At 40.5% G+C, this 13,325-nt stretch overlaps 1 protein-coding gene across 1 annotated transcript in view; it reads right to left on the bottom strand.

The window, feature by feature from the left end:
• The window catches only part of atp2b3b (ATPase plasma membrane Ca2+ transporting 3b), a 70,599-nt gene that overhangs the window by 36,085 nt on the left and 21,189 nt on the right, over window positions 1-13,325 (bottom strand). The window contains 8 exon segments of the mRNA XM_040013705.1: window positions 1,666-1,808; window positions 1,952-2,023; window positions 2,408-2,572; window positions 2,688-2,729; window positions 6,086-6,211; window positions 7,409-7,534; window positions 9,423-9,680; window positions 10,884-11,081. Of these exon segments, the coding sequence (XP_039869639.1) occupies window positions 1,666-1,808; window positions 1,952-2,023; window positions 2,408-2,572; window positions 2,688-2,729; window positions 6,086-6,211; window positions 7,409-7,534; window positions 9,423-9,680; window positions 10,884-11,081 (1,130 nt within the window).

Below are 13,325 nucleotides of genomic sequence, written 5' to 3'. Positions count from 1 at the left end.
ACAGTGGGATTCTCATGGTCTCAGAGCTCTTAATCATTTATTTATTTTCATAAGGATTTCTGCTCTTTTATTAGGTTGCATTTTTAGTTTTCACTTTTCATGTGTTTTAAAGTATTCAGCAAAGAGTTTTTCACATTTCCTTTTATCACAACATGTAATTACCCCACTTTACCTTACATTTGACCTTGTATACATGACTGTAAATGTCACTGGAACAACATGTGTACCACTTTGCAAGAGGAAAGAACAAAGATTGCAATCATGATTTAATGGATTAAAGACTGTGTGAAAGAACCACTGAAATCAGTGTAATATCACCCTTTTTGGGGACTTGCCTAGCCCTAGGGGGGACCTCACAGATGCCAATCCTCAATTTCCCTGGCCCTTCCTCTGCCCGACCCTCCAGTGATAAGAGTGGGCAGGTTCAGCCTGTCATTCTCTGTCCTCTTCGCTCTCCAGATAACCTCCAACATCTCCATCTATATTCAACCTTGAGGAAAAGGGGCTTGGGGCAGCGAAGAAAGGCTGGTTACAAGACTGAGTACGGTGGCCTCACACCAGAGAAGTCTCTCTTTCAATTTCTGAGGATTCAAGATTCAGGAGCCTGCTCTCCTGCCTCAGGATGGCCGTTCAGCGTACCAGAGCTCCCGCTGCCTGGCCCGTCAGCCTTGTCGTTTACATGGGAACATACAGCACAGGACTGTTTGCCAGCCTGTGTCAGCCAAGCTGGGTTTTCCAAGACCATGCCTGTCATGAGTAAGACTGACGTGTGCCTTTTCTGAGTTGGCCAATCTAAAATTTGTGTTTCCTCTTCATCAGTCGGTCGATATGTCTGGGACCATGAAGTTTGTTTCTTTAATGAACATTAAGAACGTTGAGTCTTGTCTTCCTGAGCCAGCTAATAAACAAAGTGTGTTTTGTATTTCAGAAACTGTTAATAAGAAGAACATGTTTGGTGCTTCTGTACTGGCCAAATTTAAAACAGTGTTTCCTTTTGCTAAGCTAGTAGACAAGATAAGTCCATATGGTCTTACAGAGTTGATCTTTTCAGAAAGTGCTATTGTGTTTTGTCCAGCCTTTTTAAAGCCCGTTTCTGTGACTGAGCCACTCTCCCCAGAGACTGTTAAGGTTTCACAGCATGTCTCCCCAAGAACTGATTCACAGCACGACTCCCTGGAGACCATTAGTGGTTTGGCTGAGCTGGCCTCCCCAGAAACTGTTGCCCTGCTGGGGGTTTCCTCAAAGACTGCTAAGAGCGCAACTATGCTAAGCAGCCTAAAAGACTGTTCCGCTTCCTAGCTTGGTTTTGTAGAGACTGCTGCTCCACCAAGGGCCACTCCAGAACCTAACCCTTCACCTTTCCCATCCCCCAGAGTGAGCGTAGCCAGGATCCACCCTGTCCCTGCATCCGTACCCACTCCCAGGGTGAGGACAGCTGTGGTTCCTTCTACTGGTCCCTGCTTCCCAGGGAAGCTAGTGCCCAGACAGGGCTCAGCATGTCCCTACTCCTGTTCCAGTCCCCAGGATGAAGGTGGCTAAGTCTCTTTTAGCTGACTTTTTTTCCCATGACAGTCTCAGCATGAAGCCAACGTGACCAGCTAAAGAAGTAGCAGTTCCTACATGTCCATGTGGTAATCATTCATTAAAGCTGACAGGCGAATGTACCTTGACAGAGTAAGCCAGAGAGATTGTGACAGCGAGAGGTAAGCCTTCTGGGACAGCAACAACCAACACAGTGACTCCAATAATGAAGAACTTGACAAAGTACTGGATGTAGACTGGAGTGCACTCTGGCAACCATGAGTGACCTGCAACACACAGCAAACTGCATATTAAACCTACACAACCTCTGTTGAAAGCCTAAGAAATGTTCGACATGACAAGAAAACACTGTTGTGTTTAAAACAGTAATGAGCGATTGTGTATGTTGGGAAGCTGCATAAACACAAACCTTCAACGACAAATGTGTTGATGACAAAGAACAGCACCAAAATGATGACAGTGATGGCTGACATCACCAAACCTGTAGGGAGATTAAGGAAGAGACAACTCATCAGAGTTGCTCAGTCAAGACTGCATTGCATTTTATGTTGGGCCTGTAGTGACACATGCCAAGAATAAAAACATGTCGTTCACATTCTTGTAGCAGTCAAGAACATCATCTTGCACACATGCCTGTCTCTAAACAGTAATACAGCATCTTTCTACCCAAGTCTTCACACTTTCACACTCAGACCTTCACACTATTCCCACAATTTGTTTTTCATACTGAGAAACCCATACATTGTTGCAACAAAAGCTCAGTAGGACATACAGCTGCAGATTCCACTTTGTGTGCTGATATTTTAGAGGACACTGAAACTATAAGGGCGTGAAATTCTGCCCGGTATAGGGATGAGTTGTGTACCTGCTTTGCCAATCTGAACAGCCAGTTTTGTGAGCTTTCCCTGCAACACACTCTTCTCTTTCTTTGGAACATTGGTCTTCTTCTTCTCTCTGTCCTCTACCTCTCCTCCTTCTGCACTCTTCAGAGGTTGCATCTCCATGGCAACTCCCCCATCCTGTTTTTTGGCTGAAAAAACACACACAGCAAAAAGATTTGAAAACTGTAAATGTCTTCAGCACCTGACAATAAAACAAACTCCCTCGACATGCAAACCAAATTCCAACCAAACACAAGCCTCTACCTTTGTTCTGATTGTTCTCCACTGCACCATCAGGTTGCTTTCCTGAGACAAAAGGAGGCCAAGTTAGACAGGGCCATAAAGGTCAAAGAACAAGAACACAAAAAATAATAAAACAAATAGTGCATTTTTATTGTGACAACTTGCAGAAACAGAAAACACACAGAACAATACTAAAGGGAACAGTTCATACTTCATACACTGGGTTATACAAGAGAGTGAGAGGTATTTTCAAAGGTATTATCCAAAGGTAATCCACATAATCTGATATCACCACAATGGTGTTCCTACAACATGATGACCAATGTTGCTCTGGTAGTCACCTCACACAAATGGTTTTGGCTTCATGACATTGTTCCAATCAGTGTTTTCTCCATTACAAAAAACACAAAATAGCACTAGAAACAGAGATCATGCTTCCCTTATATAGGCTTCTCTTGACAAGCTTCCTGTAAAATATAAAATTGAATTGAATTTAAAATCATTTTCTTCACATACAAAGTCTTCAATAATAAGGTGCAGCCATATCTTAAAGACCTCATAGTACCACATTATACTAATAGAGCACTTTGCTTTCAGACTGCAGGTCTAATTACTGAAGGCACTCTTCTGTGGAACCAGCTCTTGGTTTGAAATTGGGAGACAAACAGTTGATGATTAGATTTAAAACATTCCTTTTTGATAAATCTTATAGTTACGACCGCATCAGGTAACCTTGTAGCATTCCTTAGTTACACTGTCAAAGGCTGCTGGGAGATTTCTTGTGATACACTGAGCATTTCTTCGCCACTAACTTCTTTTCAAGCCCAGATGTTAATGTCCCTACTGCTGCATATCATTATTTTTTTGTCTTCTCTCTTTCCAATAGATTGTATTTTGTCCTTGTTTCTCCATGCTCTCATTTTTCTTCCCCAACCACTCATGGCTGCATCTCCATGGTTCTGCTGAAAGGGAGTATTTTCTCCCTATCATCATCTAGCCCTTACTCATAGGGGATCTTCTGATTGTTAGTGTTTCCGCTGTAATATTGTGGAGTCATCACAATATAAAGTTTTTCTGTAGTGATTTTAGGATAAAAAAGGTGTGTGTGTGTGTGGGGGGGGGGGGGGTGGAGGGTGACAGCTGCTCTCAAACCAGTGTGGGATAAAACCAAACAACTTAAAATTGGTTAAAAATTCTACAGCACTTGCCATAATCTTTGACTTGTTGTCTTGTTGTTGTCTCTTGAATGTTTACTATGTACTGATGAAAAAAATAAAAGTCCACTAAGTCTTAATATTTTGTTTCCCCACTCCTGCACACCCACCACAACAACATGAGTTGCAATAACAGTTCCAGAGTAACATCATTATGATACTGCAGGATGAACATCAACACGGTGATATCAGATACAAAGTGGCATCATACGGCACTGTCACTTTTACTGTGTACACTATGAGTTCAATTCATTGGTTGAGGAAAGGAGTGGGGCGGATAACTTTATGCTCACATACCATTGGTGACTGTGCTGTAACTGGCATCTGTAGTGATGAGCAACTCAGTACTCTCCTCTGTTAAATGTGTGACAAAGGAAGGTTTTTGTGGGAAGGGGCACATGAAGGATTTGGCAAAAAGGGAAAAACAAAAAACAGCAAATCTGTATAAAAAAAAAAAAAAACTCAAGAAGTGAATGTGGTTGTATGCACAGCTCTGCGTGCATAATGTGTATTGCATAGAATGAAACCTCAATATAGGAGACAGATTAAAGAAGAAACGTAAACAGCCCCACAGCAAAATCCCACTGCATGAGGAAAAACTAACAAGTTCTGGCATTTGTAGAAGTCTTCTGAATAATGTATTAGTTCCAGTAAACGAGTGTCTGAATGATCCAGCCCACAGAGGCAGCTGCACTGAGCTGCAACACATTCCAGGATGCAACGAACACTTTGGGAACAGAACGAAAACAATAAGCTGTAAGAGTATTCTTTAATAAAATAAGTGTCATCAGGCCTTTTGTTGCTGTCTATTTCTGCATTCCAGGAACATGCGTTCTCCTTTTTCAAGACGTCAACAGTAGCAGACACATTTCAATGCAGAAGTGCCTCTACAGTACTGCAGCAGTACTGTAGAGGCACAGAAGAGTGCACTAATAATGATATTAACCTTAAGTGCTTCTGAAAATATTTGTAGCTTCTGCTGTCTGCAGCTCTGCTCTGACTGCATGGCTCCTATGGAACAAATATGAGCACAGACTAATGCTTTGTGCACTGACCAATCAACACTCTTCCCTGAAACTCTCCAGCTGCCTCACTCTCCCCTGCTCTTTCAATAATTGATTCAATCTGCAGCCTCAACCTCTCTCTCTCAGATTAAGGGTGAGGAGGAGAGACAGTGGAGGGCAACGCCAGAGAGAGGAAAGTGAAAGAGGGCACAGGAGCGGGGTAAACAAGAGAAACAGTGAAAGAATCGGAGAATGACGGACAGGCTGATAGAAGAAAGGGAAAATGAGAAAACAAGTGGGGAAAGAGAAAGGGAAACAGGTAGTGGAGAGAGAGATGACGAGGATGTGGGCTAAATTATCTATGAGGTTAAACTGGTGTGTTTCCTGCTGAAGCTCTTATCTGAAATCATTCAGGCATTCAGCTAACCCCATACACACACATCCCAGCACACGCATGTCACAATGTGTGAGCATGGATGGATTATGAAACAATAGCCCCCTGGGCACAGACATGTAACAGCCTCCCCCCCCCCCCCCCATAAGAGCAAGACCTCCCTATTGAAGCAGACACAAAAGAAGATGGCTGTGTTATTTGTAGTTTCTGGTCTTTTCTTTACCATATTGTCTTATTTTTATGCTGGGTTTTATGTCTTTTGTGTTTGATTATTTTGTTTCTGTTGGTGTGTGTCTCTTTGTAGTCATCTTGGATATTCAAAATGTATAATATACATTTTGAATGTCCTTATAGATTTTTCACATCAGCACAGTCTCATTTAGTTACAATTTCAATGTAATTTCATTTATATAGCATCAAATCACAACAACAGTTGCCTCGAGGCTCTTTGTATTAGTGAGTTTTTTTTAAGCTTACCACACTGTGAATTTTCATTTTTTGTTTTGTTTTGTTTTTGTTTTTGTTTTTTTTAAATTTCAGTTAAATAATGTTGTAATATGTGTGTCAGATGCTAACCAAAAGATAGTAAAGAAAGGGCGACTAAACCAAAGGTCACAGAGGTGATAAAAGAGAGAGCTTTATCTGCTTCATCTTTTTACATCCTCTACTGGTTTGAATATATCAACAACAATACTGCACGTATTAATAATAAAGATGAAAATATTTAAACCTATCATAAAGGTGAAATGCATCTTCAACAAAATTATCTTAATTATTCTCATTTATTGTCTCCACTGGGTCACTTACCTTTCTTCTCTTTCCCATCTTCCTCCACATCTCCAGCTCCCAGGAGAGTGAAGATGATGCCTGTCTGTGAGTTGACACCAACAGCTGTCACCAGCATCCTCCCCGAGCCCTCCATCACATGGGTACCTTTAATAGTTTAGATGAGTGCTACATGTAAAGTGTTGGTCTCAATAGTTACAGTAAAAAAAGACAACCTGGAGGGAAAAAATTAGTTAAGGTTAAACCCTAACCCTCAGGAGCAGGGTCACAAAAATACTGACTTGTCTTTCATTGACTTGAATTGATGGCAAAAAGCTTACAAGACTTGACTTGGTGACCCATAGTATTTATAAATTGAATATGTTTGTATAGTTTTACAATCTGTTACTTTACCAGACAGTTATGAATAATAAATAACATCACAAGGATGTGCTTTATCTTCATAGCTGCATGCACACTTGTAGTTGCAACTGCTGGCGCAAGAGCAACATGAAAAAAACTCAGACTGCACAAGCCAACTAAAAATTAGCCACTGGATGTTTCATTCTGTTTAAAAGCTACAGCTTGTTTCCGCCTGATGTTTGGCGTCAGGCCGACAGGTACTTTACCAGAGCTTTTTCATTGGTTGCTGGAAAAAAAGTAGTGACACAGACAAACAACAAGAGCAGTCAGAGAACGCAACTCCCCCCAAAGGGCAAGTGCTATACTAAAACTTTGATGATGTTTTTATTACAACATGTTGATGAGGGCCTGCTTTTATAACATGCTGATGTATGACCTTTGACCTATGAACTTGAAGCATTACATACTATAATTGTGTATTGTATTACCTTTACCCATATGGTTGGAGCAGAAGTGGCTGAAATCTTTGGCTTCTATAAGCTGTAAAACTTAAGATTTAAGATATATTCATGCAGTGTGTAATTTTCCAAAAGTTTATGGTGTCATTGTGATGTCACAGGGTGTTGTACTGAAGAAAGAAAAAGTGTGTTGCATTGTTCTCTCCATAATATACTGATTTTGACATTTGGTGTTGGTGTTGACTTGACCCAATTTTCACCAAAATTAAATCAGCTCGAGCTGATATTGGTATCTACCGCCACACAAACTGTAATTAGAATGTTGATATCTTAATAACTGTGGACTCTAGTCTGCTAACAAACAGACAGACAAAAAAGCGAACAGAATGATCTCTCTGATCTCTCTTTTTGGTGGGAGAATTAAATATAATAAACAGTGAGTTAAGGGGCATTAAATGCCCAGTACATTTAAGTACGTTATGTACTTAAAAATACCTGGGGGGAAAAAAACACTTGCCACTTTTTGAGCAAAAAAACAACAAACCTGAGAGCAGCATGGGGTCCTTATCCACAGATTTGCGTACATGGTCAGACTCTCCGGTAAGAGAGCTCTCATCTATCTTCAGATCATTTCCTTGGACCAAGATACCATCAGCTGGCAGTAGGTCACCTGAACATAGACATACACATATCAGTGTTTTACTCAGCTTGCTTGCATTATATATCCTCACTATTACTGCACAGCACCAATTAAATTCACTTGACTTTAACTGCTTTTTATGCCATTTCCCTCTCTCGCTGTCTCTTTTTTTCTCACTGCAGATAGTATCCCCATCAATGCATGCATGCAAATGGCGTGACATAAATTCTACAACAAACACAAGAAGGAACAATAAATGTATGGAATGGATGGTGTTCTTGATTATTTGTGTGTCTGCTCGTTTCAGTGGTCACTGTGGCTGGTAGCTTGACTAATGAAAAATGCCTTACCTAAAAAAAAAAAAAGCTTTTAAACTCTTTACTCTGTGGCAAGAAGTATAATCATTTAAAAAATAATTACTTTCTATCAATGAGAAGAGTGTCCAAAATTTGAGTGTACACGTGTGCATTCACTGTTGAGGTATTGATTGCCATCTCCCCCTGGTTCTTTACCTGACATGCAAACCCATATTATAAATGAGTGGGGAAATATCAGTGATATTTTTATGTTTTAGCATGACACAAATGATTAGCATCATCTAAAGGACATTTGTGATTCATAACTGAAATCAGTGTTATTCAATCATCCACAATCCAGGGTTGATTCTCTTTCCTTCTATGACCTTCACATTTTCTTTTAGACACTGCTGATTTGGAAAAAACAACATCCCTCTTAGTTCCCACTCATTTTACAGGCTGTCATTCTGGATGCTTGAAGCTTTGCCTTGATTCCTCACTTCCAGTACCAGCATCAACAGAGAGTATCAATAGCTAATGGTATCTTTGGTCCCAGTCTTAGAGACTTAGAGACTTGTTTGGTGATTACCTGGCAAACACTGATCATTAGGGTAAAGTATTCCCCGCAAGTGGTTTCTGAAGGTTCCTTGCTGTCTCTATGATTTTAGCTGAACCACAGTCATGCAGGCCTACAGAATGATCAGTGGCTCCAAGCCATGAAAAGTGTGTTTCTGGGTGGTTGGTGGTTGGTTGCTGACACTAGGTAAATTGGTCACAAAAAGGTATATGGTGATTCACCATGGTCTCCTGGTGACCAAATTACATGGAGGTTAATGGTGCAGAAGCTTCTTTGTGACCAATTTGACCTAGCAATATAAGCAACTTCCAGCAACCAGCTGGTCGGAAAGGCACATTTTTCCCTAGTGATCAGAATTTGCCAGGACTGTCTCTAGGCATGTGTGACTGAGGCCTTACCTAAAAAAACCCTAAACATATCTGAGTGCAAATGCTGGTTAGCTAACCTGTTGAATTATTGTTATTATTGAACAAGCTAGCACAAGCATATGTATGACGTCAAATAGTATTGATTTTAGCCATAAGGAAATCATATAATGACCTAAAGTGAAAATGGTGCCTAGCATTGGTTAATATTAAGTTAACACCATCTTATACAATATCTATCATATCTTAGTTGTTGTACAAGATACATAACACACAGTACATAAAACAGAGCCTCGTGCATGTCTCATCACTGTTTTGGATGACAGTAGCAGACACATGAATTCGACACAGGCAATAGTGTTGATGTGGTTCATTTATTGCTATGGGTGTCAATAATTGCAATGGTTTTCTGAGGTTACACAGAGCTCCCCTAACAGCATACATTACATCTGTGTTTTACTAAACTGAGGTAGGTTTTGTGAAATTTGTACATCAGCTTTCATTCTTTATCAGATATGTTTGTGATTGACTCTTGTGATTAAGTTTTATTTGATCTGCAGTGTCCTTAGATCTTCTAAATTAATCAAAATACTTACAAAAATGAAACTGAACAAATCATTTAATTTGTTGGTATGTTGTTGGGTTTTTTGTATGGGAAGATCTTATAATGGATTCCTTACCATATTTGACCTGAGCCATGTCCCCCACCACCATGTCAGCCACAGGGATCTGGATGACGTTTCCTTTTCGCACAACAGTGAACTTCTGCTCTTGCTCAATTCGACTCTGTAGACCCCGGAACTGCTTCTCTTTGGACCAGTCGTTAAACGCTGTCACCAAGACAACACACACAACAGAAAGCAGGATGGCAGCGCCCTCAATCCAGCCAGCATCTGCCTCGCCTTCATCCTCTGCACCCGCCGACACATTCCCGCATGCTGAAGATGGAGCAATTGTTTAGAGTCAGATATTTTTTGAACATGCCTCAGAAAATCAATAGCTGTTTTCCCAAAAAATATCTAATTTCAAACGGGGAGGAAAATAACAGGGAAAAATATAATAAAATGGTCCACAAGAAAAACTCATATTAGGTAAATATCAAAACCTCATCATTGTTTCTGGTGAGTCACAGAGAGCAAAACAATATGGCTTAAGCTTAGAAGTGCAGAGGCTACTTTTGGCTGTTATTTTCAGCATCATCTAATGACTACACATGGTCATTGCTCTTTTTAATTTGCATGTGTGGCTGGTTTAACACAGAGCCACAGTGTCCCATATCTGCATCCTCTGATGAGACCACTTCCTCTCTATCATGACTCTTCATTGTCACTGAATGGCTCACCAATCAAACAGACCCAATTTGGTGAGCCATTTCACTTTCTGTCTCTTCAGCTTTTGTCTATTGTGTGCTTGTATTTTTCTTCCTTATATAAAAAGATTCTTATTTTTTTCACTCCTCTCTGATTTCACCAAACAACAGGAAAATCAACAGCAACAAAGTATAATATTTTGCCAAACAGAACATCTAGAGGCAACATTTGAGAATGTTTTGATGGAAGTACTTGTACATCTAAATGAGATAATAAAACAGCATGCGAATTTGTCACAAGAATAACTTAAATCATCCTGGTCTGATCCTAAGTAAAATGGGTCTACTGGAATGGGTCTCTGTATACATAGACAATTTGATGTTTAAAAGTCTCAATGCTGATGCCATTTTGGGCGTCAGCATCTTGGTCTTAGTTGGCTTGCACTTCCTTTTTTCCAACAGCATTTAGTTTTTCACTAGCAGATTGGATTTGGATGAATTTAGCTCTTCTTTATTAACTTTTGACTTCTCTTTTTCAATTGCCATCAACATGTAAATGCAAGCTGGACCACAGTGCTGAGCAAAATAGCTTGCTACAACCCTCTCCCTTTGTATTCTTTTCCAGTGTTTGTGTGTTTTCTTCATATAACCTTAACTTCTCCTCTGTCTTGTTCCTCCTCTCTTATCCTACTGTATGTATACTGACAATGTCTTACTTTTACTTCTCTCTATCTCGTTTTCATTTTTCACGTCCACCTTTTTCACTCTTGCTGACAGACCTTTTGTCACACCCTCCCAAACCAGCAACCACACCCTTTGTCCACATCCTCACATTCAGTTTCTTTTCCAGGAGGCTGGTAGAAGGAGAGGCCAAGGGAGATGATGGCAGCGGCCTCCAAAATGATAAGTGTGACATCCTGTAAGGCCTCCCACACAAGTTCCAGGAACGTCTTGGCCTTTTTGGGGGGAATGAAGTTTTGGCCGAAGGTTTGGCACCGACGTTCCAGGTCTGCCGGCTCCCCACTGAGACCTGATAAAAGAGGATGAGGCACGTGAGGCAAGACTGAGACAGAAAATGCAATTTCGTAAAATAAATGCTTTAAGATTTACATAGCCAAGTGAAAAAACAAAACACATTTGCATGCACAGATGTGCAAGTTTCATTCCTAAGTGAAGATATATGTGGAGATAAACCAACAGTGTACATAGGGACAGTAAGACACTTGGAATGCGACATACATGCACAAAGCATCACCCACACTAAATTTAACAAAAGCCCTTTGCCCAGTAAAATAATCTCAAAGTCTTTAAAAAATGTAGCTAAACATGGCTCTATATTTCGTTTAAGGATTTTGTGGACAAGAGACTAGGCGTTGAGTCTTGTTGTACTCTCTCTGGGAATTTTAATGGGTGATAGGGGGTGTCACCTGAGTCCACCTGAAATCAGGAGGACTGTTGTTGTCAAAAGTCTATCTACACTCATCATGTGCATGGATATCATGGTTAATTTGGGTGTTTAATGACTTCTTTGAACTGTTCCTTTTCCAGGGTGGAATGATTGTACACCACATGTCATTATGACTTTAAATAAGTTTGAATTTATTTGGGATTTTCTCCAATATAGACAGAGTTAAAAGCATACATACAGACTTAAATATATACATACCGTATTTCCCGGACTACAGAGCGCACCTGAATATTAGCCGCACAAGCTAAAATCAGGGGAAAATCCTGTTTTGTACATACATTAGCCGCACCTGACTAAAAGCCGCAGGTGTTTCAATGTTGACTTATCATATGTAAGAGAATATGCACAAATCGAATTGTCAGGAAAGAGATGGCTGTTTGGAGACACACCACTTTTATTAATATTTTGAAAAACAAGTTATGGGTACATATTTGCATAACCTTTTAGGGTATATGTACAAGTAGTGGTAATTACAAGTACAAAACATGTACTGTGCTTCATAAATGAGTAACAAATGTAGTACATAACAATAACCTACAGCACACCAGAAAAATAGATTCAGACTACCTTTTAGGCTCAGGTGCAGTGACACGGCTTTAACAAGAAGAAAAGTCAGTCATTCACCACCATCTTTCTCTTCTTCCTGCGCACTAAAACCACCAAAGTCCTCTTCTCCAGTGTCGGAAACGAACAGGCTCAGGGTGGCTTCATCATCCACTCTCAGCTCCTTTCTTTCGTTGTCACTTTCAAAACCAAAGAAATCCTCATTGTCAGTGTCAGAGTCGAACACCCTCTGAAGAGCCTCCTCTCCATCAGGCAGCAGTCCAGCCCTTCGAAATCCGTTGGTGATCGTGGATGTTTTCACACTTTTCCACGCTGTCAGAATCCAGTGGTGGAGTTGGGCATAACTTGCTTTTTGAAAGTTTATCGCCGCTCATCATCCACGCCTCCAGCTGAACGCGTAGTGCTACTTTGAAGTTTGTTTTTCGCGCTACTTCGTACGGCACTACGTTGCCTGGCGGATGGACATGTGACCAACATACCACTCTTGAACTCCGATCCTTCCGCCAGGCAACGTAGTGCCGTACAACAGCGGAACAAACAAAACAAATCCGCTCATGGACAATCCATAGAAAAGCCGCACCTGACTAAAAGCCGCAGGGTTCAAAGCTTGTGCAAAAAGTAGCGGCTTATAGCCCGACAATTACGGTACACTTAAATCTTTTAAGACGTGCTGCTCAGTGTTCTACAATTTCTTTTAACTAGACAAGGCAATGGCCTATTAACATGATCATGTTTGACTGTAACTGTAACTATCATCCAGCACAAAAAGGATATGTTTGAAATAACTAATCAATATTCAGGGAGAAGGGAGAAGTCAGTGAACTCAGTAAAGATTTACACAGATTAGGAAGGTCTTTGACAACGTCTGAAAGAAGAAACAGATGAGATCTGGCACTATATTAATTGACTTGAATTGAATTGAACAGAACTGAATTGAGATACATTTACTTACAATGTAAAGAATAACCCAAGAACCATCAAGGCTCAAGCTTGCTATGAACTAGTAAACTAGTAACTACTGAAACATCTCTGACTGTCAGCAGTAAAGTGAATTTTGCACCGCTATGGACTGAGAGGGTGCCAACCAAGAAAAACTGGCACCTTCAAGCTCAACTGAAATTTGCAGTTGCCTTCTGGAGAAAAACAATTGAGCTACTTGGCCACAAGGATGAAATGCATGTTTAGAGGAGTGAAGGTGAGGCTTTCAGACCTAAGCACAATACACGGTGGTGGTAGCCTCAT

The sequence above is a fragment of the Simochromis diagramma genome, unplaced genomic scaffold, assembly GCF_900408965.1.
Source record: "Simochromis diagramma unplaced genomic scaffold, fSimDia1.1 OVJJ01000705.1, whole genome shotgun sequence".
NCBI lineage: Eukaryota > Metazoa > Chordata > Actinopteri > Cichliformes > Cichlidae > Simochromis > Simochromis diagramma.
The sequence above is the reverse complement of the archived record's forward strand: the minus strand, read 5'-3'. Positions and strand labels throughout refer to the sequence as shown.